We start from the raw sequence: 27,389 nt of genomic DNA on the forward strand, positions 1-27,389 counted from the left end.
TACAGATGCAGGATATTGTTAATAAAGATTCTGGATAAGGAGGTTGGGCCATGCATGTCCCTTGGTAAATCACTGGAATAACTTGGGCCAGCAGGGAGAAGCGTGGACACCCTAAACCAAAGAAAAAACCAAACCCAATGCCACTGAGTCAATTCTAACTCACAGAGACCCCACAGGACAGAGTAGAACTGCCCCACAGGGTTTCCAGGAAGCAGCTGGTGGATTTGAACTGCCAACCCTTTGGCTAGCAGCTGAGCTCTTAACCACTGTGCCACCACAGCTCCATGGACACCCTAGAGGTAGATAAGTATAGTGTCTTTCAGTCTTCACTGGAAAGAAATATTTTTTAATGTTAACCTGGTTTCCTCCCATCATGACTGGAAGCAAAAGATAGAAACCAGTTGCTCATCACTGTCTAAACCATACTCCTTCATCTACTTAAACTCTTAAGTCCTGGCAGCATATCTTCTTACGTTTATATGCTCTTCCCCTAATATTGTTTTCTTTTTCTCTCCTTTGCTAAAAGTTATGGGGTGGTGCAGGGGAAGGGTATACAGGTGCTCTGCCCTGGTTCTCAGTGGGACTTTAGGAAGGCTTTGAAAACAGGGATGGGGGGTGGGGAAGGGTGGACTCTTCCCTGGATGCTGTTGCCTCTGGAATGGGGGCATTGCCCACAGGGCCCCTCTCTTCTCAAAGGCAGTGAAACCCCCTAGAACCATTTAGAGGTGTTCTGGTCAGAGACAGGGGTCCTGGTGAAGTAATATGGGTGCTAACCAAAAGGTCAGCAGTTTGAATCCACCAGCTGCTCCTTGGAAACCCTATGGGGGCAGTTCTACTCTGTACTATAGGGTCACTATGGGTCGGAATCGACTCGACGGCAACGGGTTTGGTTTGATTTGGTTTTTGTCCAGAGAGAAGATGGCTGCCCAGAGCAACCTGCTGGAGGTTGCTACAGAAACCTGGCTCCATGCTTTCTTTCCCTTTCCCACTTTGTTTTGGGCCAGAGAGCTCAGGAAACCTCTGAGGAGGGAGGCTCTCAGAAGGTGTGAGGGGAGGGTAAGAAGTGAGTCTGCTCAGGGGTGATGCAGTGAGGGGTGTTGGAGAGGCCCAGAGTGCTCTGGGGCCAGGAGTGTTGACTTCTGTCAGACACTTGGCCAAGCCTTGCTGGAGCCACATCTCCCCCTAGTTTCCTCTTCATCAAACTCTCCTGGAAGCTGTAGAAGGAGCAACAAAATGCATGGATTGTGTAACATAAAGCTCCTGGGGCCACAGTGATGGGAGAAGTGGCCATCCACCACGGGAAACACTGACATTGGTGGGGCTAAGCTAACCTGGGTGCTGGACCACTTGGCATGGAGGTCCAGTTTGACCAAACCCAGATGATCCTGCCAGTGGGCTGGGCTGATGTACCATGATTCACCTTTCTGGGCACTATGACCAACTGCCACCTTATGTTTGCACTGTGATCTCAGTTTACTAGGCACTTTTACACTCATCATCTCTTTTGATCCTTTCAACAACATTGGGAAGTAGGTAGGCAGTTATTTTGATCTCTGTATGTTCTTCTTGTTAGTTGTTCCCCGACTCATGGTAACCCCATGCACAACAGGATCGGACTGTTGTGATCCATAATATTTTCATGGGCTAAAATTTGGAAGTAGGTATCTAGGCCATCCTTCCTAGTCTGTCTTTGTCTGGAAGCTCCACTGAACCCTGTTCAGCATCATAGCAACATGCAAGCCTCCACTGACAGACAATTGGTGGCTGCATGTGAGGTGGATTGGCCAGGAATTGAACCTGGGTCTCTTGCATGGAAGGTGAAAATTCTACCACTGAACCACCACTACCCTTTATCTCCATATGAATGATGAAAAATTGGGGCTCAGAAAAGTTAAAGCTGTATGTGAGAAGGCTAGTGGGGGGCAGTGAAAATTGCAGATAAGCACCTGGTTCTTCTGACTCCTGCCAGAGGACTCATCCCAATCATATAATAACCCTTATCATGCAATTAGGAGCCCTGGTGGCGCAGTGATTAAGAACTCAGCTACTAACCACAAGGTTAGCAGTTCAAATCCACCAGCTGCTCCTTGGAAACCCTATGGGGCAGTTTTACTCTGTCATATAGGGTCACTGTGAGTCAGAATTGACTTGAAGGCAACGGGTTTGTTTTTTTTTAGTTATCATGCAATTACAGTCATTCACACATCTCTTTCATGCCCAGGTACTGACTGCACTGTTAGCTCCTCGAGAACAGAAACTGTGTGTGTGTGTTTAATGTGAGTAGAACTTTATTGAGATATGACTTAAAAAACCAGTTGCCGTCAAGTTGACTCCAACTCATGGTGGCCCCATGTATGTCAGAGTAGAACTGTGCTCCACAGGGTTTTCAATGGCTAATTTTTTAAAAGTAGACCACAGGCCTTTCTTCTGAGGTGCCTCTGGTGGACTCGAACCTCCAAACGGCTGACAGTGTTAACCATTTGCCCCGCCCAGGGACTCCTGAGATATAATTTACATACACTAAAATGCACAAATCTTAAGTGTATCGTTTGATGAATTTTGACACATGTATATATCATGTAACCATCACCCAGATCAAGATATGGAACATTTCCACCCCCCCTGAAGATTCCCTCATGCCCCTTTCCGGTCAATTCTTCTACCCCAGAGACAACTACTGTTGCAATTTCTATCCCTGGTGATAGCTTTGCCTGTTCTTGACTTCATATGTATAGAATCATACAGTTTGTACAGAGACTGAACCTCTGAGCCTGTCACAGTGTCTGGCACACGATAGGCATGCAATGTGGAAGAAAGCCATGGTTCTCGAACTACCCTGGGAGAGCACTGGCCCCATTGGGAAACTGAGACTCTGAGTGGTTAGTGTCCTGGCCAGTCATATGACCAGCCCAGGCTCCCCGAATCTGAATCCCAAGCTCATTCCTCGCTGGCACCCAGGCTCCTCCAGGCCCTTCCCTCGAGCTCCCCTCTAGTGCTCTGTGACCCTGGGCAGGCAGTGCCCCCTGCTGCCTGCGGGGCCTGACCTTAGCCCCTCTGTGGGGATGTGAGAGGGTTACACAGGCCTGGAGCCCAGTGCAGTGACTGGCACAGGGCAGGGGCTCCTGGAATGAAAGTCACCTGCTCTTTTATTTTCCTCTGAAAAGAGGTTTTCCTAAGCTTGGGAGGCTTCCTCAGCCCAGAATGCACAGAACAAGGGAGAAGAGACCTTTTCGGTGGAGCGCTGCTGCCCCCAGGTGGCTGGACGGGGACACTACCACAGAGCAGGGAATCCTAGGCTGACGTTTTTCGGGTCTCAGGTTCTGCGGTTCCTCACTTCCTGGTCTCCTGACTCCTGCTCTCCTGGTATCTGCGGGGCAGATGTCCATCAGGGCTACCATCAGCACTAGCCTCTGCCTAGGGGTGGGGGATGAGGGTGGGCCTGGCCAGGGGGTCTCCCCGGAGAACCCAGTCTCCGCAGTAGGTGTGGGGACCACATCTGTCCCGTCTCACACCCTCCCCAGGGAGGGTGGGCTAGACATAAGCCTCGAGGGTCTGTCCTGTTTAGGAAGTGTTTCATTAGGTGACAGCAAGGTTTGATCTCAGGTCTGGCTAGTGGGAGGACGGGGTAGAGGTGGGGCAAGGGCTGCTTCGGAGCTGCAGCGGGATGGGCGGCGCCTCTGGGCCTGCTGCTGGGCGTGGGTTCCAGCCCCTCCCAGCTAGGAGGCCCTCCCGTCGCACCTGCTGTGACCGCGGTGTAACGGCCCAGTCAGCCCCGCCCCGGCACGTGGCCTGGGGCGATGCTATCTCTAACTCGGTATTTTTAACTCTTCTTTCCAGAGGATGTGGCTTCTGCGGGAGAGCTTCAAAGGGTGCCCTATTTGCCTCTCTGGGTTGCCATGACGTCATGGAAATGGGCGGGAGCCGCCCCGCGCCCCCATACACCTGGGGGGATGTGGGAGGCTTTTTCCACTTCCTGCCCTACTTCTGGCTACTGACTCAACGTCTGACCTGTAAATTAATTTCAAAAAATGTAGCTCTACATATGCTACTCAGAGGAAACCATACGCATGTCTGTGGCTGTGTGAAACGAGGCCTGGGAACCCCACACTGTTGCCCAGGTGGGCTCTACACAGGGGCGGGCACGGTGGTCCTGCAGCCTGGCCAGCAATCAGGTGTTTATAAACAAGAATGACAGCCCCAGGCACCCACGTGGCTGCTTCTCCCAGACCCACCCATCTCAGCCAGAAGCTCTTGTTCCCACACTTGCTCCAGGAAGTAGATTGGAGAAGGGGTTTTAGTGTGGTGCATTTGAGACAGTGAGGTGGAACAGCAACGCCACCTTTGTACCTGCACCTTGGGATGGCCACACAGTGAAGGGGAGCTCTGTGTGCTTCCCCAGAGTACCTGTCCTCTAGGCCTTTCTAGATGAGTACTTGCCTGGAGTTTGCCCTGGCCAAGAGGCCACCACTCACGTGTTGCTTCTCCTGACAGTTATTTTTTAAAAAAAATTGTTGTAAAAATATATACAGTATGACATTTACCAATGTAACATTTTTCAGGTGTACAATTTAGTGATATCAATTACATTAAACATGCTGTGCAACCACCACCCATAATCATTGCCGAATTTCCCATCGCTAGACACAAACACTAACCAAAAACTCTCCCTTTCCCCCTCCCTCCCACCCCTGGTGACCACTGATAATTTTTTTTCTCTATACATTTGTGTATTGTTATTTCTTATAAGTGAGATTATGCAATAGTTATCCTTTTGTGGTTGACTCATTTTATGGAGGATAAGGTTTTTGAGGTTCATCCATGTTGCAGCATGGATCAAGACTCAAGACTTCATTTCTCTTTATGGCTGAGTGGTACACCGTTGTATTTATGTACCACATTTTGTTTACCCATTCCTCGGTTGATAGACACTTAGGCTGTTTCCTCTCCTGATAGGTCTTGACAGGTTACTCTTAGCTCTTGACAAAACTATGAAATAGAGTTTCATCGAGCCGCATCCTCTATTAATCCCCAGCTTCCTTTCTCTTGTGCTTTTCACCTCTTCTCAACTCAGCTCAACTTACTCTTCAATGCCTAATCCCACTGATTATCCTTTCACGGTGAAGTATGTGTTAAGCATCTACTACGTGCCAGGCACTGTGCTAGATGTTGTGGACACATCTCAAGGAGTGCATAGTCTAGTGGACTTCCTTGCTGGATGTTATGTGATAACTAAGGTGATGTCTGTTAAGGGCTTTACATGTGACCCAGGGGCCTTAGATTTTATGAGGGAATGAAGAAGATAAGCAATGCTCCAAGACTTGGTGATGGATAACAGCAGAGGGATGGCTCTGTTGGAACTGAAGACCCTGAAGCACATACTTGCTGAGCCTACCCTTTCTCTGACTGGACTGTGAAAAGGGAAGTTCTCTGGGTGAAGTTTCAGAGAATCCTCTAGAGTATTAGGCTTGGGGCCATGAGAAGTCATATGGTTCTTTATTCTGCCTCCAGGGCTAGACTGCCCGTAAGCCTTTTGGGACAGTAGGGCATCTGTCCAGAGAAACCCATTGTACAGCCGGCCATTGTAACATGTTCACTGCTGGGTTGTCTGTCTGCCCTCCCCGAGGCTGAATCCATGCTGGTCCGGCTGTAGCTCAGCCCACACCCTGGCTCCCAGGGACGGTGGCTCCTCAGACCTTCTTATATGGACTTGATGACCATGTTTCCAGGTTTCCTCAGCTGGCTTGTCCCTTCAGACTAAACAGTGCCCAGTCCCTTACTGCTGGGCCCTCTGTACTGAGGGGCTGTACTGCAGCAGCCCTCGGCTCAGCACTTACCTTCCCAGTGGGCACAGGAGCCCTTCCCCTGGGTCTCCCACAAGGCTACTTTAATTCCCTGATATCCGAGGTTGGGGCCTGGAGCCAGGTATGAGAACACAGTGATCAAAGAGGAATGGTCTTGCTAACCTCACCCTGCACCCACCCACTTGCTCCTGGTCTGCTTCTCTGACCTCAGCTCTAACTGGCCTCAGGTTTGACTGCCTCAGACCTGAGGGACGGTCCTGCCTGGGTGTGAGGAACTATTGGTTTTAGATAGAGGTTTATCAGGAGGTGGGAGTCCCTGGGAGGTGCAAATGATTAACGTGCTCAGCTGCTGACCCAAAAGTTGGTGGTTTGAGGAGGTAACTCAGAAGAAAGTCCTGGCGATCTGCTTCTGAAAAATCAGCCATTGAAAAGTCTATGGAGCACAGTTCTACTCTGATATACATGGGGTCACCATGAGTCGTAGTCGACTCGACGGCAATTGGTCTGTTGGGGGCAGTGCTGATCCTGCTCGTTCCCTGGCCACCACGCTGCCCAATACCTGCTCACCCTGCACCTCAGCTTAGGCTGGACCTGAAAGGAGGTGGCCTTTCTCCCTCCAGGTGTGTGGGCCGATCCCCAGCTCCTGCTGTATCACCTCACATCACCTTAGGCGGCCTTCAGGGACCAGTGAACCCTAGCCCTGCCATCTGAGGACTCTGGGCTGGCACGACTCTCCAGCCTCCCTTAGGTTTTCTTCAGTTTGGCCTCCTCCGCGCCTCCTGGAGGAATCTGTCTTTGGCCTTCTCTGCCTTCCAAGACCTCTGCTGCTGACCCTTGCCCCAAGCACCAAAGTCCCCTTCACCTTTGGCATCAGTGCAGCCGCCTCTCAGGAGCAGGCCTTCCTCCCCAGCCACTCATACTTCCTTGCCTCCATCTTTTTTATACAGAGAAAAGTGAATTACCACTTTAGGAAAAAAAAAAAAAGACAAACAAATTTGCCCTAAGTTTTTAACAGTTGATAAAGGCTTGCTCTATTAACCCTCCCAGGGGAATTTTCATTTAATAAGGAGACGAGAATGTTTTAATTAAAAGAAATTCCCACTGGTGAACTCTCTGGCAGTGTGTCAGACTGATGAGAAGACAGTTTTGAGCATGAAGCCTTCCCAGAGTTCCCTAAAGGTGGCAAATCCCATCTTTGGGAAGACAGCACCGGCACTCCTGCGTGTGAGTGACCCTGCTGTGATGTGATTTCCTCTGAGTCTTTCTTTCCCTCTGTTGTTATTGTTAGCTGACTGCCATAGAGTCGGCCCCCGACTCATGGCAACCCCATGCATAACGGAATGAAACGCTGCCGAGTCCTGTGCCATCACCACGATCGGTTGCAGATCAGACTGTTTTGATCCTTACGGTTTTCATTGGCTGGTTATTGAAAGTGGATCACCAGGCCTTTCTTCCTAGTTCATTTAGTCTGGAAGCTCCCCTGAAATCTGTTCAGCATCATAGCAACACACAGACTTCCACCAACAGATGGGTGGTAGCTGCACATGAGGTGTATTGGCCGGGAATCTAACCCAAGCCTCCCACATGGAAGGTAAGAATTCTACCACTGAACCACCACTGCCCCTCTTTCCCTTCAGTGGTCTTAAAAAGGGACCCGTATTTAGGCTGAAGAGGAGGCAGCTTGAGGAACCGAGGGTTCTGTGACTACCCTTGTTGGGGCCAACAAGGAGATGGGATGGTGGTTCTTAGTTCTACAGGGGTCACAGAGTTCGAGATACACTGAACTGGCAGTGGCCTCTGGTTCCAGCTGACATTTGTAGGCAGTGACCCTGAAGCTCATAGAGGGGAGGAGTGTGCCCAAGATGGCTCCATCCTTGCCTGAGTTGTAGCGGGAAGGATTTGTATTTCTGGCTGGTGGTTAGACCCATAGATGAACCAGAGAGGTATTTGGGGATAGAACTCCCAGGAATGAGTACGTACTCTGTTTTGGCCTTGGTAGGGACAATTGCTAGGTGGTGGAGCAGTCTCTAAAGTGTGTTTTCACTGGCGTCCATGACCCTGGGAAAGGTGCTCTCACAGCTTTGGAAAGGTACTAGGATAGAGATAGTGCCCTGTGGGGCCCCAGGGAATCCCATCTCTTGTCTTCTAGGTGTGGGTTTGAAATCTCCTCTCCTTGGCTGAGTCTTTGGGCTTGTGGGGAGAGAGCTCATGTCCCCTTTCCTCATTCTCATATCCAGATGGTGGGAGTATAAAGTCCTGACAAGGTTACCTTCCCCTCACTGTGCTCCTGGACTGGGCACCCCAAGGGGCTGGGCACTGTGTGGGATACGGACAGTGGAGTAGTAGGTGGTTCCCAGCCATGAATGTGGGGGAAATTGCACAGCGTCAACAGAAATCCAGTCTGAGAGGCGAGGCAAAGGGAATGTTCCTGGAGAGAGAGAAACAGTGGATGGGGCTTTGGGGAGATTTGCCCTGTGGCCCCTGAATGCCAAATGTCAACTACAGGTCACTATCACCCATGTGCTTGGGCCTCCTGCTATGCGTGGCCCAGTGGTGTGGCATGAAAACAGAAGAGCAGGGGCCTTGGTTAGAAGTGGTTTGCCTGGTCCCCAGCACTGCTTTCAAAGCGGACTCTTTCAGAGGTGATTCTGAGAAGAGGTTGACTTAAGCAGCTTGCTGAATAAGGCTCCCTGCTTGTGGCATCATGGACAAATGCGCTGGTTTCCTTCTGCCTAGCCAGTGACCAACAGCAACCAGAAAATGATCCCAACCGAACCCAGTCAATCAGGAGCACAGCCTTTGCTCTTCCAAATTACTTTTAATGAAGCTGTGGGTAGCAGAATATACAACATGACTCAGATACATGGCATAACAGGGCCTGGATAATGAGATAACTTTTCTGACTTCTTTGGAAGAAGAGTAATATGTATTTCTGTATGAACACTATTTAAAAAAATACAAACTCCTCAAAACATTTCCAGGAGGTAGGGTTCAAGAGAACCTACTGGGGGCCTGTCACAATCTCTTGGGAGGAGGGTGTTTCTCCACAGCCAGGAGAGGTGGCAGCAGCCCTCCCCTTGCTGAGAACACTGGGTGGTGAAAAGCAGCAATAAGGGAACAGAGGGACTTGCAGTATATTTGGTAGCTCTTCAGCATCTTGATCACCAGTGCTGGGTAGGATCCAGTTGGTGGCATTGCCAGGTGAGGCCAGAGAGTCAGTGGGAGCCTTCTCTTCCATGGAGGGCAGAGAGTTCGCTTCTCTGCTTGAAGAGGGAGAGGATGGACGACAAGGAGAAGCAGCGAGGGAGCATGGGATTTCCTACAGTCTTGGTGACCTGGGATGAACAAGAACAGAAGTCACGGCGGACACTGAGAAGGAGGACCCGGGACTGTTAGGGGATGTGCCACACACCACATACTTCCCTTTGTAGAGTTCTAGGAGCAAATGGACCTGGAGTTCTTACTGATGGTGATGGAACAAAATGCACTTGTCATTAGGGTGACCAGGGACACTGAGGGAGAAGGGTGTGGAGGATCTAGGCAGGACTGGGGCATAATAGGAGTACAATGTCTCCTCACTACTGAGCTGAGAGAGCTGTACTGGGGTAAGAGGACGAAGAAAGGCATTGGGGCCTGTCTAGGTCACCCAGTGAAAGAGATTCAACAGAAGGCATGTGGGCTAAGAACCCAGGCCCTGAGTTTCTCTTTTTTCTATTCACTAGCTGTGTGGCTCTTGCTGCCACTTGGCCTCAGTTGTTTCTTCGTTTCTAAAATGAGGATAATTTTCATACCTCGTAGGGGAGATGTGTTTCAACTGAGGTGATTGCAATGAGTGTATTGTGTCATGCAAATGTTTTGGGCCATTGTTATTAACAAGAGAACTTGTAACAGGAAGAAATGGAAGTTTTAGTGGCCCATATTTAGGACTTAAAAGCAAGACCCTGGGGGAGGTTTGGTCTGGGGCTTGGGGACCCACCCAAGACCCACGCCCCCCTCCACCCCACCCCCAGCTGACATGCCCACTCACCTCAGCTGGACCATAGCTGCAGAGTCATGAGCAGGTTAAATGCAACCACTTTCAGGAGAAGTATGCGGAGCCCGATCACAGACAGGTTTTGAAAGTTTAGGTTCATATCTGCAAGACCAAGAGACCACAGCATGTACACCTCTGCACAGCTCCATTATGACACACCAGTGGCTTTCCCCAAAGCAGGGGGGGATGGCTGGTGGTGGGCTTCAGCTCCTGGATCTGCCTCTCCCTTTGAGCTGTCAACACCCCCTTACACACAGATATTTGTGTATCCCTCCAGGTTTAACAGTATTTTATCTCAAAAGAATACCACCAGCTGGACTTACCGTTATTTTCTGTAGGGTTAGGGGTAGGGCAGGTGCTCTGAACTCATCTGTAATGTCTTGGGTCTGGGCCCCTTGGTAAGAATCTAGTGGCTAAACCACAGAAGGGATGACTCATAAGAATAGCTCAAATGGAAATAATATGGCTCAGGGTAGGTGGTGTGGAGGGGTTGGGGGAGCCCATAGACAGTATCATGGCCTGTGTGAGTACCATTGCTTTTCTTGAATGAAGGTAAATAACCCTGGATATGGAGGGGAGATGACCTCAGGAGATTAGTTTAGAGCTGTACATAAAATAAGAGAGTCATAAATTTCACCAGTGTGTCAACCAGAAGCTCTCTTTGGCTCTCCTGACAGTGGAGCTATTGAAAGGAATGCAGAGGCCTAGGAGTGAGACATTTGTCTTGTAAAACTACAGACTCATCCTCAAAGTACTTAGAATGGAAAAGAAAATTAGAGGTGGTGAGAGTTGCTTGGGAATTCAAGAAAGACCCCAGTTAGGTCTGAGCAGGACTTGAACTGCTGTTCCCATTCCTCATAACTTTATTCCCAGATCCACTAATTCCTTCCACCTCCCCTATCCAGTCAGAGTTATTATGGATTCATAGCCTCCCTAGCCTTGTGTGAAGTCAGGCAAGAGTCTTCTCTTACCTGTTTCAAAGCTTTTCTCCATCAACGTGGCATCACAGACAATTCCTAAAAACAGAAGCAAAGACAATTTCTTAAGAGTCCAGAGCCTAGCCGACTCTCCCATCCCAGACCTCCTAGGACTTGGGCAGGTGAACATCAGGCTACAGTTTTCCCTTGTGGCAAGATCTGGAAGGAACTCATGGCATAGGGGCACCTGCTGGGGACAGCCACTGGCCCTGGCTTCCCTGGCACCATTTCATTCACTCAACAAACACTGATTGTGCAAAGCACATGTTATATGACACTAGGTAACAGGAACTAGACCCTGCCCCTGGACAGATTCCCGTCTAGTAGGAGCAGTAAGACATGTACACAGTGACAAGTGCCATAAGGAGTACAGATAATTTCATGTGTTCCAAAAGCTTTGATCACTGCCTCCCCAATTTGCTGTTTTCTTCATCTCAAAAAATGGTGCTATCATTGACTCTGTTGCTCAGGCATAAAACATAGCCATCTTCCTTGATCCCCTCCTTTCCTCTCATACCTGCAAACACAAAGGTGCTGGCCGCTTTCTTAATTCCCCTGCCACCACCTGGCCCAATCTCCATCATCTCTCTGCTGTAATAACTTCCTTTCTGCCTCCACTCTTTGCTCCTACAATCCATTCTCCACTCTGCAGTCAGAGAGGTCTTTTAAAAATATAAATTAGATGTCGCTCCCTGTTTAAAACCAATCGACTGCTTCCCAGTCAATTTGAATAGTATCTGTCCTCTCTCTGACCTACAAGACCCTCTGATCTAGCCCTTGCCTACATCTTCAACCTCATTTTCTACCACTCTTCTCCACTCTCACTGTGCTGCACCCATTTCTGTCCCTGTCTCAGAGCCTCCATAGGATACTCTTTCTGCCCTTCATGTGGCTAGTACCTTCTTATCCATTAAGCTCCAGCTCATACAGCACTTTAGACAGTCCTTCCCTGATCTCTGTCCCTCAAGTGGCTGTCTCCTCAACCCCATGTTGAAGCACATGTTACAATCTGAAGTTATCTAGTTCTTCTTTGGCTTATGGATGGTCTCCCCTCACTGGACTGGAGCTTCCTCAGGACAGACCTCTCATCTGACTTGTTTGCTCCTTCACTCCAGCAGCTGGCACCTTGTAGGGGGCACAATGAATGCTGAGTGAATGAATGAGTGAGGTGAGGAACTGGGAAAGATCTTTTGGAATAGAGAGAGAGAAGGGGAAGCTCCTGGAGAAGGGGCACTGGAGCCTGGGAGAGCAGTCAGGGGCAAACAGCCCATGCACAGGCAGCGAGTGAGAATCCTAGAGCCTGTACAGGAGGGGTGAGGCCAAGGCTGGGCCAGAAGCCTCTCCCATCTCCTTCTCCCCATCTGCTTTTTGCCCAGGACATTGTGCAGACTGCCAGGATGAGGCTTGCTGGTCCTTAGTGAAAAGAGGGAAGGCAATTTGCTGACAATTGATGAGGCTGAGACCACTCATCAGAACAGCCTTTAGACCTCAGTGACCTGTGCCCCAGGCAGAGCCAGGCCTCTGGAAGTGAGGAGACACAGCTTCCCCAGATCCTACACTGCACTGACCTGAGCTAGAGTAGAAGCTGCCTTGGTAGAAGGTTTCATTACATGCAAAATTCTTGTTGTTACTCCAGGCCAGGGCCCCATTGCTCCTGGACCCTATGGCCTTCATGTCCACTGCAGTTTTGTCTGTGAAGAACACTGAGGGCTCTGAGGTTTTTGTCACACTGAGGCTAGAATTAAAATCGGTGAACAGGCAGACAGAAATGTTGCTGGACTTAGAGCCTCTCAGCTGGTACACAGCAGGGTCAGAGCCTTGGATATCTGTGGGTCAAGAGAACACAGGGTTAGGAGATGCTGTTGCTTCCCTCCTTGCCCCCACCCAGACTGGAGTCCAGGTATCAGTGATGGGGCTGGTGACATATTCTCAGGCTTCCAGATGAGAAAGAACATCTTAGAAACCAGCTGCTCACAACGGATTTGAATTTAGGGACAGGCACAGCCACGAGTTGTGGCCAGAGGCCACATTCTCTGCCACACCCTGCAGAAATGCAGCCTTGCTTAATGATACTGCTCTTTCTGGTACTTAATAGGAACTTCTCTGAAACCTCAACAGGCCCAGTAAACAACAACATACTTCTGGCAGAAGGCAAGAGCAAGCATAGAAAAAGGCACAACAAAGACAACCGTTCCATCTTGGGCTCTGGGTAGTCTCCCTCACCTAGGCTGGGCTTTGGACAGGAGCTGGATGTTTACAATATGTTGTCATTAAGTTAGAATATCTATCACATCACCAGGAGATTTCTGTCACATCAATAAAGGGTTTGGAATACAAATCAGAACACCTGAGTCCAAGCCCTGGCTCTATCATGTACTAGATGTGGGGCTTTAAGCAAGTCACACCAGCTCCATGAGACCCCATAAGGGGTTTCATCTGTAAAATGGGGTGCTATCTCATCTAACTTCCAGGCTCTTCTGAGAAACCAGTGAGAGATTCTCCATATAAAATTATATTTAACCAACTGTAAAGTACTGAGCAAACGTTAGTAGTTGTAGCTAGTAAGATTTGCCAGGGTGTTGCCAATTAACGTGCTACCAATTAACGGTCATAGTTTCTACTTGTCACCCCAGGAAGCAAGAGTTGTTGGAGGCTTTTCCTTAGTGCTGGGAATCATTCTTCAGTATTTCCGTAGGATTTTGTGTTGTTAATGTGATTCTCATTGCTTATTCTTTCCGACCTCCTGCCTTTAGAGAAGGAAGCAGAGGTTTGCTGGGAGGATTAAAAGGCTTGAGGCCACACAGAAGGTTTACAGCAAGGTTGGGATTAGAGCTTCTTGCCCCTGTGGTTCTCAGCTCCCTCAGCTCCTCACCACATGGGTGAGTTTTCTCAGACCTAGAGATGCACCCTACTTGTTAAGCCAGCGAGGGTAGCCTTGGAAGCACAGATGTCCAGCTGGACCTGAAACCAGGGAAACCAGCCCTTTGCACGGCCTTGGGATGCTGAATTGAAGTCAGAGCTGCCTGCAGTGGTGGTGGTGGTGGGGGGACCTGGAGCAGCAGGGCAGGGGGTGGGCTCCATGGTTCCATCTGAGAGATCTAAAGCCTTGGCCCAAAGGATTCTGCCTACTCCCTTCTAGTTTCCACATACCCGGGGGTGAGGGGAGGGCTGTCATCACTGTGGGTTAAGGCCCCAAAGTCTAACTCTTACTGGAGGGGAGAGACAGGAGGCCATTAGCACCATCACCATATCCTAAACATCCCAACGGATTAGTCAGCCATCAGTGCCTGTCACGGTCAGAGCAGGGGACGGGGATTTGGCAGGGTGTGCAAGTGCTGAGGGAATACAGGCTGAGGGGAAGGCAGAGGATAAGGTGCTCCCAGACATACTATGCAAGATTGAATCAATTTTTCAATGTAGAAGTTCAGCTACTCCAGGTTCTAATACATCTGTTTAATTCAAAACCATGCAGTAACACATCCGAATGCTTTAGATCCCCAGGGGTGTAGCAGTGATTGAAAGTTCCTTTGCCACTAAATCTGTGCTTTGCAGTCAGGCACTGGGAACCTGGAAATGTGGGTTACTACACTGACTCTGGGTCCTGCTGAGGCTCTGGTGAGTCCCAGAGCCCATGAGCACAGGCACACTCACCGGGAGTAATGGTAACCCTGGTTCCTTTGCCAAATTGCAACTTGGAGGCAACACCTGCATACCACTCCCAATATTGCCACTACAGAAACCCTTGGGTTTCCCCTCCTCCTAGTGGTGGGGTAACCTCTGTTAAAGCCTGCTGAAGAAGGAGAGGGGAGGTCCCCAGGCCATAAGCTGTCCATGGGGAGTTGGCCACTCTCATCTGCACATCTGGCTGGCATTGTAAATGAGATTCCCAGTTTCATAGTGGCTGGCTTTGGCCCTAATTCTCTTGAAGGCCATCGTATTTCTTTTCTCCATTATTAAGAAGACATCTTCTTCACCTCATCACTCACCCAACATTATTATCAACTTTATTAGGCCAAAATGCACGCGTCATGTTCATTCCGAACATCATGACATTTTTCTTTATGTCTGGAACTCCCCTTCTTACCTTTCTTTGCCGATACAGATCTTACCCATCCTTCAGGGCTCAATGAATTCTTTCTCTTGCATAAAACATTCTCCACCTAGGCCAACTTTCTAACCAAGATCCCATTCCTCTAAGTCTCTGTTGTGCCTATCGACATCATCAACTGGTTAGCATTAAAATAGTTTTCATGGAGCTAAATTTACAATAATCCTGTCCCTTTGGCTAGTTTTTACATTATCTGAGGACAGGTCAGGCATCTGTCTTGGACTTCTTTATACTCAGTCTAACGTTTTACAGAGTGATGGCCACGAAGAAGGCATTAAAAAATATTAATTGAACAATTAAAGTCAAACTTTAATGTGTTTGACCTAGAGAAATATAGATATTCAAGATTGATAGTGACCTTTTTTCCCTTTACAGAAGCCTCTGTAAGATAATTGGTTATAACACCCACCGTTAGCCTCACCATAGTCATAGATGATATTCCCAGGGAAAAGATTGTGACACTGTCCTATGGGGTTGCAAATGGTGCTACCTGGGATGAATCACCAGATTTTACGGTCACTTGGGTCCCTTTCCCAAATGTGAGTTTACCAGTCATTGCTCCAGTATTCACACTACAGGTGACACCATTACCGAAACTCACTGGACCTATCTACCTACTCCTTAAATAGGAGAAGCACTGATCTCCCACAGGGAACAGGAGGATCACACAGGAGGATTTAGACCTTCTGCTCTTCTGGATTTAGATTTTGTCTCTGGTGGTTCAATCCTTCTCCTGCTCCATCCTGCCATGGTGCCCTGGGCTGGAGGTGGTGATTTTCAATAACCTAAGACTTTAAGGATGCAAAAACTTTTGTTCAGGGCAACAGTATCTTACATCTTCTCTTGGAAGGTCCAGGACTACTTGCTCATTACCTGCCTCATTATTCCTAAGGTCCCAGCCTAAGGATAATGTCTCCGAAGCACTGAGTGTTGGATGGGAGGATTTTCTAGGGATGGGTGGAAAAAATCATTTGGGGTCCTTCAGGAGAAAACACCTGGGCTCAACTCAGCATCTTGGACAAAGGAGAATTCATTGTCAATGTCTACCCTTGCCCCACTCTACTTACTTGGCTGGACTCTCAGTCTGGTCCCTGCTCCAAAGATCACCTTGGTATCACTGCTATACCCCCACTGCAGGTAAGGTCTTTTCGATAACCCTCCTGTTGCTAACCTGCTGGGATTACCAGGGTCTCAGAGCACCATCCTAAATGGTTCCCTGGGTGTCTGTTTCTTAGATCTCCTAATTCCCAAGGAAGACTTTCCTCTTTCCCTTTACAATAATGTATACCTTAGCATAACAAAGGCTTGATGATGATGATAATGACAATAATTATTTTAGAAAGCTATTATTTATTACTTGCTGTATGTCAGGCAAGAAACCCTGGTGGTGTAATGGTTAAGTGCTATGGCTGCTAACTGTAAAGGTTTGCAGTTTGAATCCACCAGGCACGCCTCAGAATCTCTATGGGGCAGTTCTACTCTGTCCTATAGGATCGCTATGAGTCGGAATTGACTCGACAGCAACAGGTTTAGTTTGGTTAGTTTTATATGTCAGGCATTTGTCTCATATTATTATGATGTGGTTATTGTCATTTTGCTCTTGAGAAAGTGGAGGCTTTCTTAAGTGCAGCTGGTGAGGGTAAAACCAGAATTTTCCCCAGGTCTATTAGCCCCCCAAGCTGTGTTATGAGCCCTACCCAATACTGCTTCTACACCTCATTATTTCACATGCAGTGTTTTGTTCTGTTATACATAAGGTTGCCATGTGTGGGGGCTGACGGACGGCAAACAACAACAGCAACAATAGCTCTTCAGATAGGAGTTTGTGTCACTTTCACCCTTGGGAGAGGGTTCAAAACTCCACTAAGCTCAAGAGAGGAAGATTCTATGAGCAGGCATCCTGGTACCTTGCTCATTAGCCAGTCCAGGGAATTTAGCTACCTGCTGCATTAGAAGAGAATTTGTGTTTGCCATTAACTAACCTCTTTCCCCCAAGGGCACTTAGCTAATTTCCTGAATGTTCAGATTATCTGGTGCTGATATCATCAGCTTCGCTTGAAAGTATCTGGAACTCTTTTTATGTTTCTGTAAATTATTCTGTACAGATTTTCATTTACTCAATTGGCTTTTGGCACTTCCATCTTTAATATGAGAAATGGGAACGTTTTAAGTCATCAAGAGAGCTTGTAGAGATGGAAAATGAGTGTTTCATATAGCCCCGAGTTTGCCATAAATCATTGCCTGTTTTCTCGTAGGCAAGTAGTCAGTTACTTTAGACCTAGTCATTTGCATGGTCATACTCACATGGGTGCACAGCCAGCCTGGTCCCTGCTCCAAAGATCAGCTTACTGTAGTCACCAGAAGACCCACAATAGAAAGACACTTTACAAGAACTCAAATCTAGGCAGGACCAGCTGGCTGGGGCAGCTCTGCCTCCTGCCCCTGTCCTCTAGGCTCCTCCAAAGCCTGGGACCACAGAGAAAAGTCTGGCCCACAGGGTCCTAATTCCTCAGCTTTTTGTGTAATAGTCCCACAGACCTTTTCTTCAGAGCCAGTCCTGAGCTGGTCAAGCCTTTGTGGATGGTGGATGTCCATTCTGGGCTTCGCAATTCAAAGTGAAGGAGGAAAATTGGAAGAGTCAGGAGATGAGCCAGGGGTTAACTGGGAAATGACTGTTGAAGGAAAAATTCATAGCACTGGAAATATATGGAAGACCTAGGGTAGGGCCAAATGATGGAGTTGAGGCATCTGAAGGACTCCCTTTTTAGAAAGTGGATTCTATCATTCCTTGAGGGCAGAGGAAGAGAGACTAAAATTGCTGTAGGAATATTCATATAAAAAACACAAAGAGGACTGCTTAACTATGAAGGTTGTAAGAATCAAGAGTGAGTTACATACAGGACTTGAGAATCTCTTTCTGAAAGTTTCTAAGATAAGGGTTGATGATATGGAAAAAAATTTCCAAAGTTTGAGCATGGTTTGGACAAGTAATTCTCAGTGAGAATTTCATACAACTCCAGTCCTTCTCAAAATTTTTCTGCAAAAAGTGATTCTAAGCTCAAATAAGTTTAGAAAGTACTGTGTACTATATTTCAGCCCTGAAGACTGACAACACATACTAGCATTTTAAAGGCTCTGAGAAGTCCTTCAGTAAAGAAAACCAGAGTTCCTCAAACTTATTTGATCCAGGAACACTTTTTTCTTAAAAGATCCATTAACACTCATGGAACATATGCAGGTTTAGATATATATTCCCTGGAGGTCCACTTTCTAGTTCTAAGAATTTAAAATTCTATTCTAAATTTCACTCTAATTTTATCCATTAAATTTTCTGTGCTCTGAATCTGTGTCTCTCACCCACTCCTGCAGAAACAACTAAGGGCCTCAGTGATGCCAATTATTTCTTTCTAATCATCAAGGAAGAGCTTCATTCTGTTGGGGCAATTGCTGGCCACATGGACATATGTGTAGCAAACAGCTCTTGCCACTTTCAGGAACAACCCCAGGGCAGATAGGACTTGGTAAACATGCAGGACCACATTGCCCAAAGCCTGCTTTGCAGGGTTTACCTACTAGGAACAACTGTGATGTGGGACAGAGGCATGGCGAGGGTAACGAGGGCCCAGGGGCAATCTCTAAGTTTGCAGCCCTCCCCTGCCACTCCACCAACCTCACCACCAACGATGGGGTGGGGAGGGACAGAGGGGGAGAGGGGAGTGATTGGACTTGTGCCCTGGGAGCAAATGTCCCCCTCTTACCACCCCTCTCTACGTCTTTGATGTGGGAAGTTGTTGCACTGCTTCTTTGCTGACAGGAAAACTGAGGGTAATTGAGGGGTTGAGTAGCTCTCCAGTCCCGAACCCCCGGCTGCCATCACTGCCCCTAGGCCGTGAGACTAGAGACTCCAGGGGTGGGGGCTCTGAGGACAGCTGAGAACAATGCCCTACAGCTCTGGGAAAGTTGGCAAGTCTTTCTCTGAATTGTTGTCTCACTCCGATGCCACTACCTTCTCTCCCTCCCTGCCTCCCTCCTTCCTTCGTTCCCTATATCTAGCATAGTTTTTGGTACATAATAGAAGTTGAATAAACATTTGTTGAATGAATAAACTCCCTAAACATTTTAATTCATTTTTAATGTAGTCCTGTTCTCTGTCTTCTTCTATGAGACTATTTCAATTCTCCTTTAACTTCTCTCTGGTTCCAGATTCCAAACTTTTTATTGTTTTTACTGCATTATTTAGGCTTTAAGTTCTTCTCATGTCTCGCCACCGGACACAGAGTTTTGTGACAGTGTGTCCAAAGCCCAGGGTCTCGGGGAAGTTGAATTCATCTCTTTTATGAAAACTAGATGGTAACAAAAATAAAGTCACAGTTTCTTTTCTGATAAAGATCTTTTGTCTCAAAGGAATCTAGAAACAGCAAATGAGTCTGTCTCTGTAATGATGAAAAGGCCTATTCCTATTGGCAATCATTACCATTAGAAAACAAACTACTGTTGAGCCAATGCCTGGGAATTCAAATTTCAAAATATTCAAGCCTCACGACGAAACATGAAAAATTAGTTCAGGAAGTACAGATTCATCATTGAAGAAAGCAGAGTAGGGACTTACTGTGCCTTTGGCCAGAGTATAAAGTCAGGTACTTACTTGGCTGCACTTGGAGTCTGGTTCCACTCCCAAAAGTGAGTTTTCAGCTACCTGTGTCCACACTCTGGAACAAGGCAATACAAATACCTGCCCTCTGCCACCCAGGATGGCTGCCTTTGACTCCCTCATACATTTACAGTCTTCACACTCAGGCAACAAAGCTTAAAAACAGCCTCTTCCATAGTTTCAGAATCCCTGGGTGGCACAAACAGTTAGGTGCTGGACTACTAACCGGAATGTTGGCAGTTCGAACCTATCCAGAGACACCTTGGAAGAAAGGCCTGGAAAACTTTATGAAACGCAGTGCTACTCTGTACATATGAGGTCACCATGAGTTGGAATTGACTCAACAGCAACTGGTTTTTTGGTTCAATGGTTTTGATGATAAATTTCTCTCTCCATATCACTTTATGCCCAGTAAGCAGTCCCCCTAGGTTTCTACTTCTCCTCCTGCCATACCTGCATCTTGACAACCCAATTCAAGGACTTCACTGATCTCTTCATCGTTGCTGAGTCCTGCACCAAGACTACCATGGTCACTGTGGTAAGAAGGCCCAGGATAGACACACCAAGGACTAAGCAGGCAGTCCTTGGGGTATGGTGTCTGCCTTCACAGGATGTAAGTAAGAGGGATGGTGGGAGCAGTATAGTGATAGGCTAACAATGTGGCCCTAGAGTCAAACAGATTTGAGTTATACTCCAGCTCTGTCATTTCCGAGCTGTGTGATCTTGGGCAAGTTACTTACCCCAAGCCTTTATTTCCTTATTTGTAAAATGGGTATAATACTTCTTGCCTTTCATTAGGATAGATGTGTGCATTGAATGAGAACTTATATGAAGGACAGATGGTCACTGGCACACAGCTGGCATTCAGTGTTAGCTGTTGTTAGCTACTACTTCGTTAACTTATGGTGGCCCCATGTACAACACAATGAAGTGCCGCTTGATCCTGTGCCATCTTCATGACTGGTTGTGGATCAGACCACTGTGATCCATAGGGTTTTCGTTGTCTGATTTTCCAAAGTAGATAACCAGGCCTTTCTTCCTACTCTGTCTTAGTCTGGAAGCTCTGCTGAAACCTGTTCTACACCATAGCACCATACAAGCCTCCACTAACAGATAGGTGGTGGCTGTGCATGAGGTGCACTGGCCGAGAATCAAACCCAGGTCTCAGGCATGGAAGGCAAGAATTCTACCACTGAACCACCAATGTCCCCAGGCATTCAGTATATACTAGTTAATAATCTAATGATTCCCAGCAATGCTTTACACTAGGACTGTCCGCAATCAGAGGAGACCTGTCCCTGCCCCACCACCTATTCCAGCACCCTATTTGGGATACTGTAATCTAGGGAACAGATATATCATGGATCCAAGAGGAGGTGGTAAGAGTCTCAGCCATAGGGTTGAGGGGCATGGCAGACCCCTTGGCTTCCAAGGAGAAAGTTCTTCTTCAGAAACTTAACCAAAGGTTTAGTCTCATTTCTCAAAACTTGGCAATTTGTCCTCTGAAAGCACTGCACAAACCCTTGTCTAGCAGAGGTTCAATCATTTCATTAGACCCGACCACCAGCAGGAGATGCACTGAAAAGTTACTCCCAGTCAACAAAGGACTCCTTTAACCATGGCGCAGGCCACGCCACAGATGCTTTCACTATTATAATGTCATGCCATAATATATTCTGTCTATAAAATCTCCCTTGATCATTTCTGTAATACTCACATGGATGAACAACTAGGTTAGTCCCCCTTCCAAATGTAAGTTTGTAGTTTCCTCCTGATGCTCACAGCAAAGAAAACCTTTGATAAAACCCTTCACCAATTGTCCCAGTAGCGTTGGAGTGAGACAACAATCCAGGGAAAGACTTGCCAACTCTCCCAGAGCTGGAGGCCGTCTCCCTCAGCTGTCCTCAGAGCCCCTGAGTCTCCTCTTGGGGCCTAGGGGCGGTGATGGGAGCTGGGGGTTAGGGACTGGAGAGCTACTCAGACCCTCAGTTACCCTAGTTTTTCTGTCAGCAGAGAAGCAGTGCAACAACTCCCCACACCCCCTCCCAATCCCCCAATACCACCACCAACCTGCCTGCTCGGCATTTTGCATTTTTAATTTTTTTAATTGTACTTTAGATGAAGGTTTACAGAACAAATAGTTTCTCATTAAACAGTTAGTACATATATTGTTTTATGACATTGGTTAACAACTCCACAGCATGTCAACACTCTCCCTTCTTGACCTTGGGTTCCCTATTATCAGCTTTCCTGTCCCCTCCTACCTTCTAGTCCTTGTCCCTGGACTGTTGTGCCCCATTAGTCTCATTTTGTTTTATGGGGCTGTCTAATCTTTGGCTGAAGGGTGAACCTCGGGAGTGACTTCATTACTGAGCTAAAAGAGTGTCCAGGGGCCATACTCTTGGGGTTTCTCCAGCCTCTGTCAAGCCAGTAAGTCTGGTCTTAGGTTTTATACTATATTTTGCTGAGGCTGTTCTGACCTCCTTTCCTTGAAACTCTTCTTGTTCTCATCTTTCTCTTTCTATAACTCTCTCTTAGACTATTTCATCTTTCTATAACTGTCTTTTAGACTATTCCCATTCCCAGCCTTCCTCCTATGGGAGGTCTATGGATATCCCTCCCTGCCCTAGGCAAAACTCCAAGCAAGATTCAGGCCCTTCCTGTGATTAGTGCTTTTATCCTTCCCTCTTCATCTTGCTTACTTTGGACAAACCAGTTGCTAGAAAAGGATATCACGTTTGGTAGAGGGTCAACGAAAACATGGGAAACCCTCCATGATATGGATTGACACAATAGCCACAACAATGGACTCAAAGCAACAATTATGAAGATGGCATCAAAAAACCAAACCCGTTACCATGGAGTTGATTTTCAACTCATAGTGACCCTATAGGACAGAGTAGAAACTGCCCCATAGGATTTCCAAGGTTGTAATCTTTACAGAAGCAGACTGCCACATCTTTCTCCCTCAGAGTGGCTAGTGGGTTCAAACCACTGACCTTTTGGTTGGCAGCCCAGCACTTAACCACTGCACCACCAGGGCTCCTAGAGAATGGAACCAAAAACCAAACCAAACCTATTGCCGTAGAGTCGATTCTGACTCAGAGCGACCCTGTAGGACAGAGCAGAACTGCCCCATGGGGTCTCCAAGGAGCGGCTGGTGGATTCGAACTGCTGATGATCTTTTGGTTAGCAGCCATAGCTCTTAATCACTGTGCCACCAGGGCCTCCGAGAATGGCATAGGACTGGGCAATCTTTCATTCTGTTATACATAGGTCACCATGTGCTGGAGCCAACTAACAACAACAAACTTCCCTCTTTACCACCTGGAAATTGGCCAAGGCAACCAAGCCCTTTGATTCCTATATAAACTCCTAATGACCTTGACTCAGACAGGGCCTTGACTCTATCAAGTTCTAGGACTACAGAAAAAAAAAACTCACAACAATTTCCATTATATTTTTGAAGGATGGGAGGAAACACTTCAGAGGTGGGAAAGCTGAACCTCCCAGAAGTCACGGTCTGGGCCACAGCCCTGAGCTGAGGTGGGCACCCAGCCCTCAGTTCCCTGGCCATTGTGCATAGCTGGTCGACATTCATGTTACAATGAGTCAAAGAGTCACATTAGCCAAAAGCTGTGCAGCTCCTCCGAGCTCAGGGTGGGAGCGAAGGGCAGGGCCTTGCTGCTGCTCTGCACTGACCATCAGCATGGCCTTGGGCAAATGGCTGACTCTGGGCCTCAGTCTCCCTGCAACATGAGCAAGGTGGTCCCCCATGTCCCTTCCAGCTCTCACTTCTGTTGTCCTTTGTTCAACCTGAAACCCAGCTTCAGGGAATGGTTGGGGCAGCTTTACACAGAGGATGGGAGTGTAGTCAGTGGAAATGCCAGGAGAAGGGGAGAGCAGAAGAAGGAAGGTACAGGCAAAGATTTGGCACAGTGACATCTAAGAACCTTGTGTGTGGCTTTGATGAATGTTCCCACCTCCACCCTATGGAAATATGATAAGTAGTTGTCCAGCACGGGGGGTAGGTGTGAGGTGGATGAGGTGGAGTGGGGTCATTTGCACAGGAGGACCCCAGCTCACTTACTTGGTGTGACCAGCACTTGGGTGCCCTTCCCAAAAGTGAATCTGTTGTTCCCATAGTCACACTTTGGATAAGTGCATTACAAAAGGGCCCTGGTTTTGCCCACACTCTCCTGGGGAACAGACCCTTCACAGTAGCTCTAAAAGCCAGAAACCTAGAAAAACTGATGCTAAGGGCTGACCCTAAATTTTCTTTGTAATTGGTGGCATCAGGACTTGAAGGAACCTGTCTAGTGGCTACCCACTGACCTTCATTTTCCTCATCACAGCTCTGCCTATTTCTCCTCTGGGAAAGAGAGTCTTCACAAAACTTAGTAGAAAACACTGCCTCCTTCATAGGCCCAGTGGGTGTAAAAATTTCTAAAGATAGCAGGGAGGAGGCTGGCATGTCCCCATCTCATCTGCCATGCCTGAGAAGAAGGCACCATTTTTTTGGAGACATTTGCAAAAATGCACTTTTCACTTTGCCAGAAAGAGTAGGAACAAGACCATCTTCAGTACACTGGCCGGCCATACATGCTAACAACATGCCTTGGCATGACTGAGTCATCGTGTTTTCTTGGGCTGAGCAAGAGTCTTGGGTGACTCATGGCTGACTCATTCCTGCTTCTACCCTCACCTCACTCAAGAATGCTTAATGCCAGGGGGGCTTTTGTTCACAAGAAAGTCAAACATTTCAGCAGATAACAGACTGTAATCTTTTCCCAGAAACACATGGTTGAATCGTGCCATATTGACACTTCAGATAAAAATTGTTATTAGACTTTTAACATATGAGTGTTTCGTTTTCTCTGATAAGTCTGAAGTTCTTTGTGATCAGGGGCCATAACTTAGGCTTCTTCATTTCCTCTCTCCCTCCCTCCCTCTTTCTCTCGCTCTTCTTCCCTCCTCCTTGCTTACCTCCCTCTCTGCCTTCTTCTTCCTCTCGCTCCTTTCCCTCTTTCTCCCTTTCTTTTAAAACCAACTATGGTTCCTGCCTTGTTGATGATACTCAATAATTATTTACTGAAATGAACTGACTGTTGCAGTGTATAATTATTGGGATAAGGAGGCCAGTTTTGAGAGAGGTTAAAGGCTAAATATACTTTGGGTAAATGTGAGCTGAAAATCTAAGTGCTTAGGCAAGGAAAAACCAAGGAAGCAATTCTAACGGACATAATGAGGAGGCAGTATAAAAACCAAAACATTGTGAGGCTCTTATTGACCCTCAGCAGAGAGGTGGGAACTGAATGAACAAGTAAGAAACTTGACTCCAAGGGAAATTAGCATTTTACTTCTATCTTGAAACTGCTACTCCTTTAATGGTAAAAATAACAATATGACAGAAAACGTATATTCCATGTTAGCAGCATTGCTATGAGTTATAATAACAAATCATAATGATAATGTTATTATTCTATTATAGACCAGGCTAAATTCTATGTCTATAAGTATATAAATGCAAACCCAATATAAGGGGTAGGGCTACACATTTCTGGAGATCTGACTTACTTGGGATAACCAAAAGTTGGGTGCCAGTTCCAAATACGAGTTTCTGGAAGCCTGTGTTCACACTCTGTCATAACTCTATACAAAAAGGTACCTTGCAACTGGGCCATAGCCTGGGATTCCTAAATCACATACAAGTTAGTTACTAAGTATGTGTTTGTGTGTGCGTGCATGCACCAAAGTGGGAATAGGCATATCATTTAGCTATTTAACCGTCATTTTCCTAAGACAAGATGACAATAAGTAAACTCAATAGGAGTACCCACTTTGCATAGAGTGGATTATATCAAGAAAGCTACTAACATTCAGGCTGAAAAAGTCATTCATATAATCACAGAGTTTCAGTTCTAGATGGGACCTAGGGTAGTTTTATCCATTCACTTGTAGTAAGTGTTTCATATTTTTCTTGCATGAATGACATTCATGGATGTTATATAATGCAACATTATCATTGCCAACTTATCTTCTTATTTAAACAGTAGCCAAAACCATGGAAAGAACAAACAAAAAACAAAAGCCAATTCAATGAAAACAGATGTTCCTCAACTATAATACAAATCAGGTTATTTTATGGAACTTACTTGCTTCTACAAACAGTCTCGTTCCTGTCCCAAAGACAACTCTGAAGCCTCCAGTATTTCCCACAGTGATTTGTACTGCAACAAAATGGACCATTTCCTTCTCTTTCCACTTTTATACCACAGCTGGGGACCAGGCCCAGGGGCTTGTAGTAAGGTGCTAGTAATAATTAGCACTTTTTAATAATTCCCTCGTAAAATATGTTTGTTTTTTTTTCCTTGTTCATGAAAATATCTTACGCCTCTGACTTATCAGAAGGTTAACTCACCAAACAGTAATCACAGAATAAGGCCTGGAAAGAAGGATTCCCAGGTTCTGGTCCCAGCTCTGGGAAAATTCAACCAACCTCTCTGGGTCTTAATTTCCTTATTAGAAAAATAAAGAAGTCTGAACTAAAGGATTTCTAAGTTCCCTCTTAGATTTAAAGTTCTATGGTCCAGCAATGTTCAAAGTGCCCTCAACATTGCATTTTTCTATAACTCACAAACAAATCAGATACTGGCAGATCAGTTATATTGGTGACTGGTCTACCTGGGGAGAGTACAAGAAACAGTGAAGGAAAGGGAGAGTCAGAACAAGGGAAGTGGCTGCTGCCAGCTCCTCTCTTGCCTCTCTCAATTGGGGTAAATGCTGCTAGCAAACCCCCCACTTTTTGTTTTTTTATTAATAAGGTAAGAGAATTCTTTAGATTAATTATTATCAGGCATCCAAGTCAAGATTTCCTGGAGCTCCATCTCTAACCCATAGCAATATCTAAGATAAATTTCATGTATTTCCCTACTCACTGTGATTGACATCATCTCTTATTTCTATGTAAGCCTAGGGACAAAAATACACTATAGTCTGTGACATTGCGTAGTAGAACGAACAGGGCTTTCAGATCAGAAAGGCAGAATTGGGTTTGAATCCAGACTCTTTCACTCATTAGCCATGGGATTGTGGGCAATTGCTAATCTGAGCCTCAGTTTCCTCACCTGTAAAATGGGGATACTGTCCTTTACTCCACAGAGTTGGTTGAAGATAAGCAATACTGTTTGTAATACACCTTGCATCGTACCGGCATATCATAGGCACTGGAATGATGGTTATTATTTATATTTTGAGTTAGATTATTGATTAATCAGGTTATTCCCCTAGGGTTACAGGATTTTTAATGAAATACTCACAAGTATCCAAACCTTTGAGTCATATAAACCTGAGGATGGCATAGGAATAAGATCCTAGAACCACCACAGGTTTTGAACACTTAAACCCCCTCATCTAACATTGAGAATTCTGAGGAACACAGAGGGGAGATGACTATTCAAAACATTACACAGTCGATTGGGGCCAAATAAAACCTAGAACCCTAGACTGAAACCAGGAGCCCTGGGCTTTTTTCCCTGTACTTCATGGAATCTTCTTGGACAACATATAGAGTACAGAGACACTCAACCTCTGACGTGAATTGGATCTGGCTTATTTGGGGCACGGATAAAGTAACCTAGAATATCTTCCCCGCTGTGCTTTTCTGAATCAATGACAGTGGAATAGAAAGGATCATAGCCATGTAATTTTCTGCTCTTCTAGTTTTTTTTTTCCCCCCTCCTCTATGGGGCTCTATTTAGCTCAATTATAGTGCTAAAAACTCTGAAGTTGGACAGAGCAGCTATCTACCACGTATCTT

At 46.7% G+C, this 27,389-nt stretch overlaps 1 gene segment (V, D, J or C); it reads right to left on the reverse strand.

Annotated features, from left to right (window-relative positions):
* Nucleotides 1-8,965: 8,965 nt before the first annotated feature.
* The window catches only part of LOC105756940 (T-cell receptor alpha chain C region-like), a 56,667-nt gene continuing 38,243 nt past the window's right edge, over nt 8,966-27,389 (reverse strand). Inside the window, 4 exon segments of the C gene segment in view lie at nt 8,966-9,136; nt 9,829-9,936; nt 10,806-10,850; nt 12,380-12,637. Of these exon segments, the coding sequence occupies nt 9,830-9,936; nt 10,806-10,850; nt 12,380-12,637 (410 nt within the window).

The sequence above is a fragment of the Trichechus manatus genome, unplaced genomic scaffold (assembly GCF_000243295.1).
Source record: "Trichechus manatus latirostris isolate Lorelei unplaced genomic scaffold, TriManLat1.0 scaffold00268, whole genome shotgun sequence".
Taxonomy (NCBI): domain Eukaryota; kingdom Metazoa; phylum Chordata; class Mammalia; order Sirenia; family Trichechidae; genus Trichechus; species Trichechus manatus.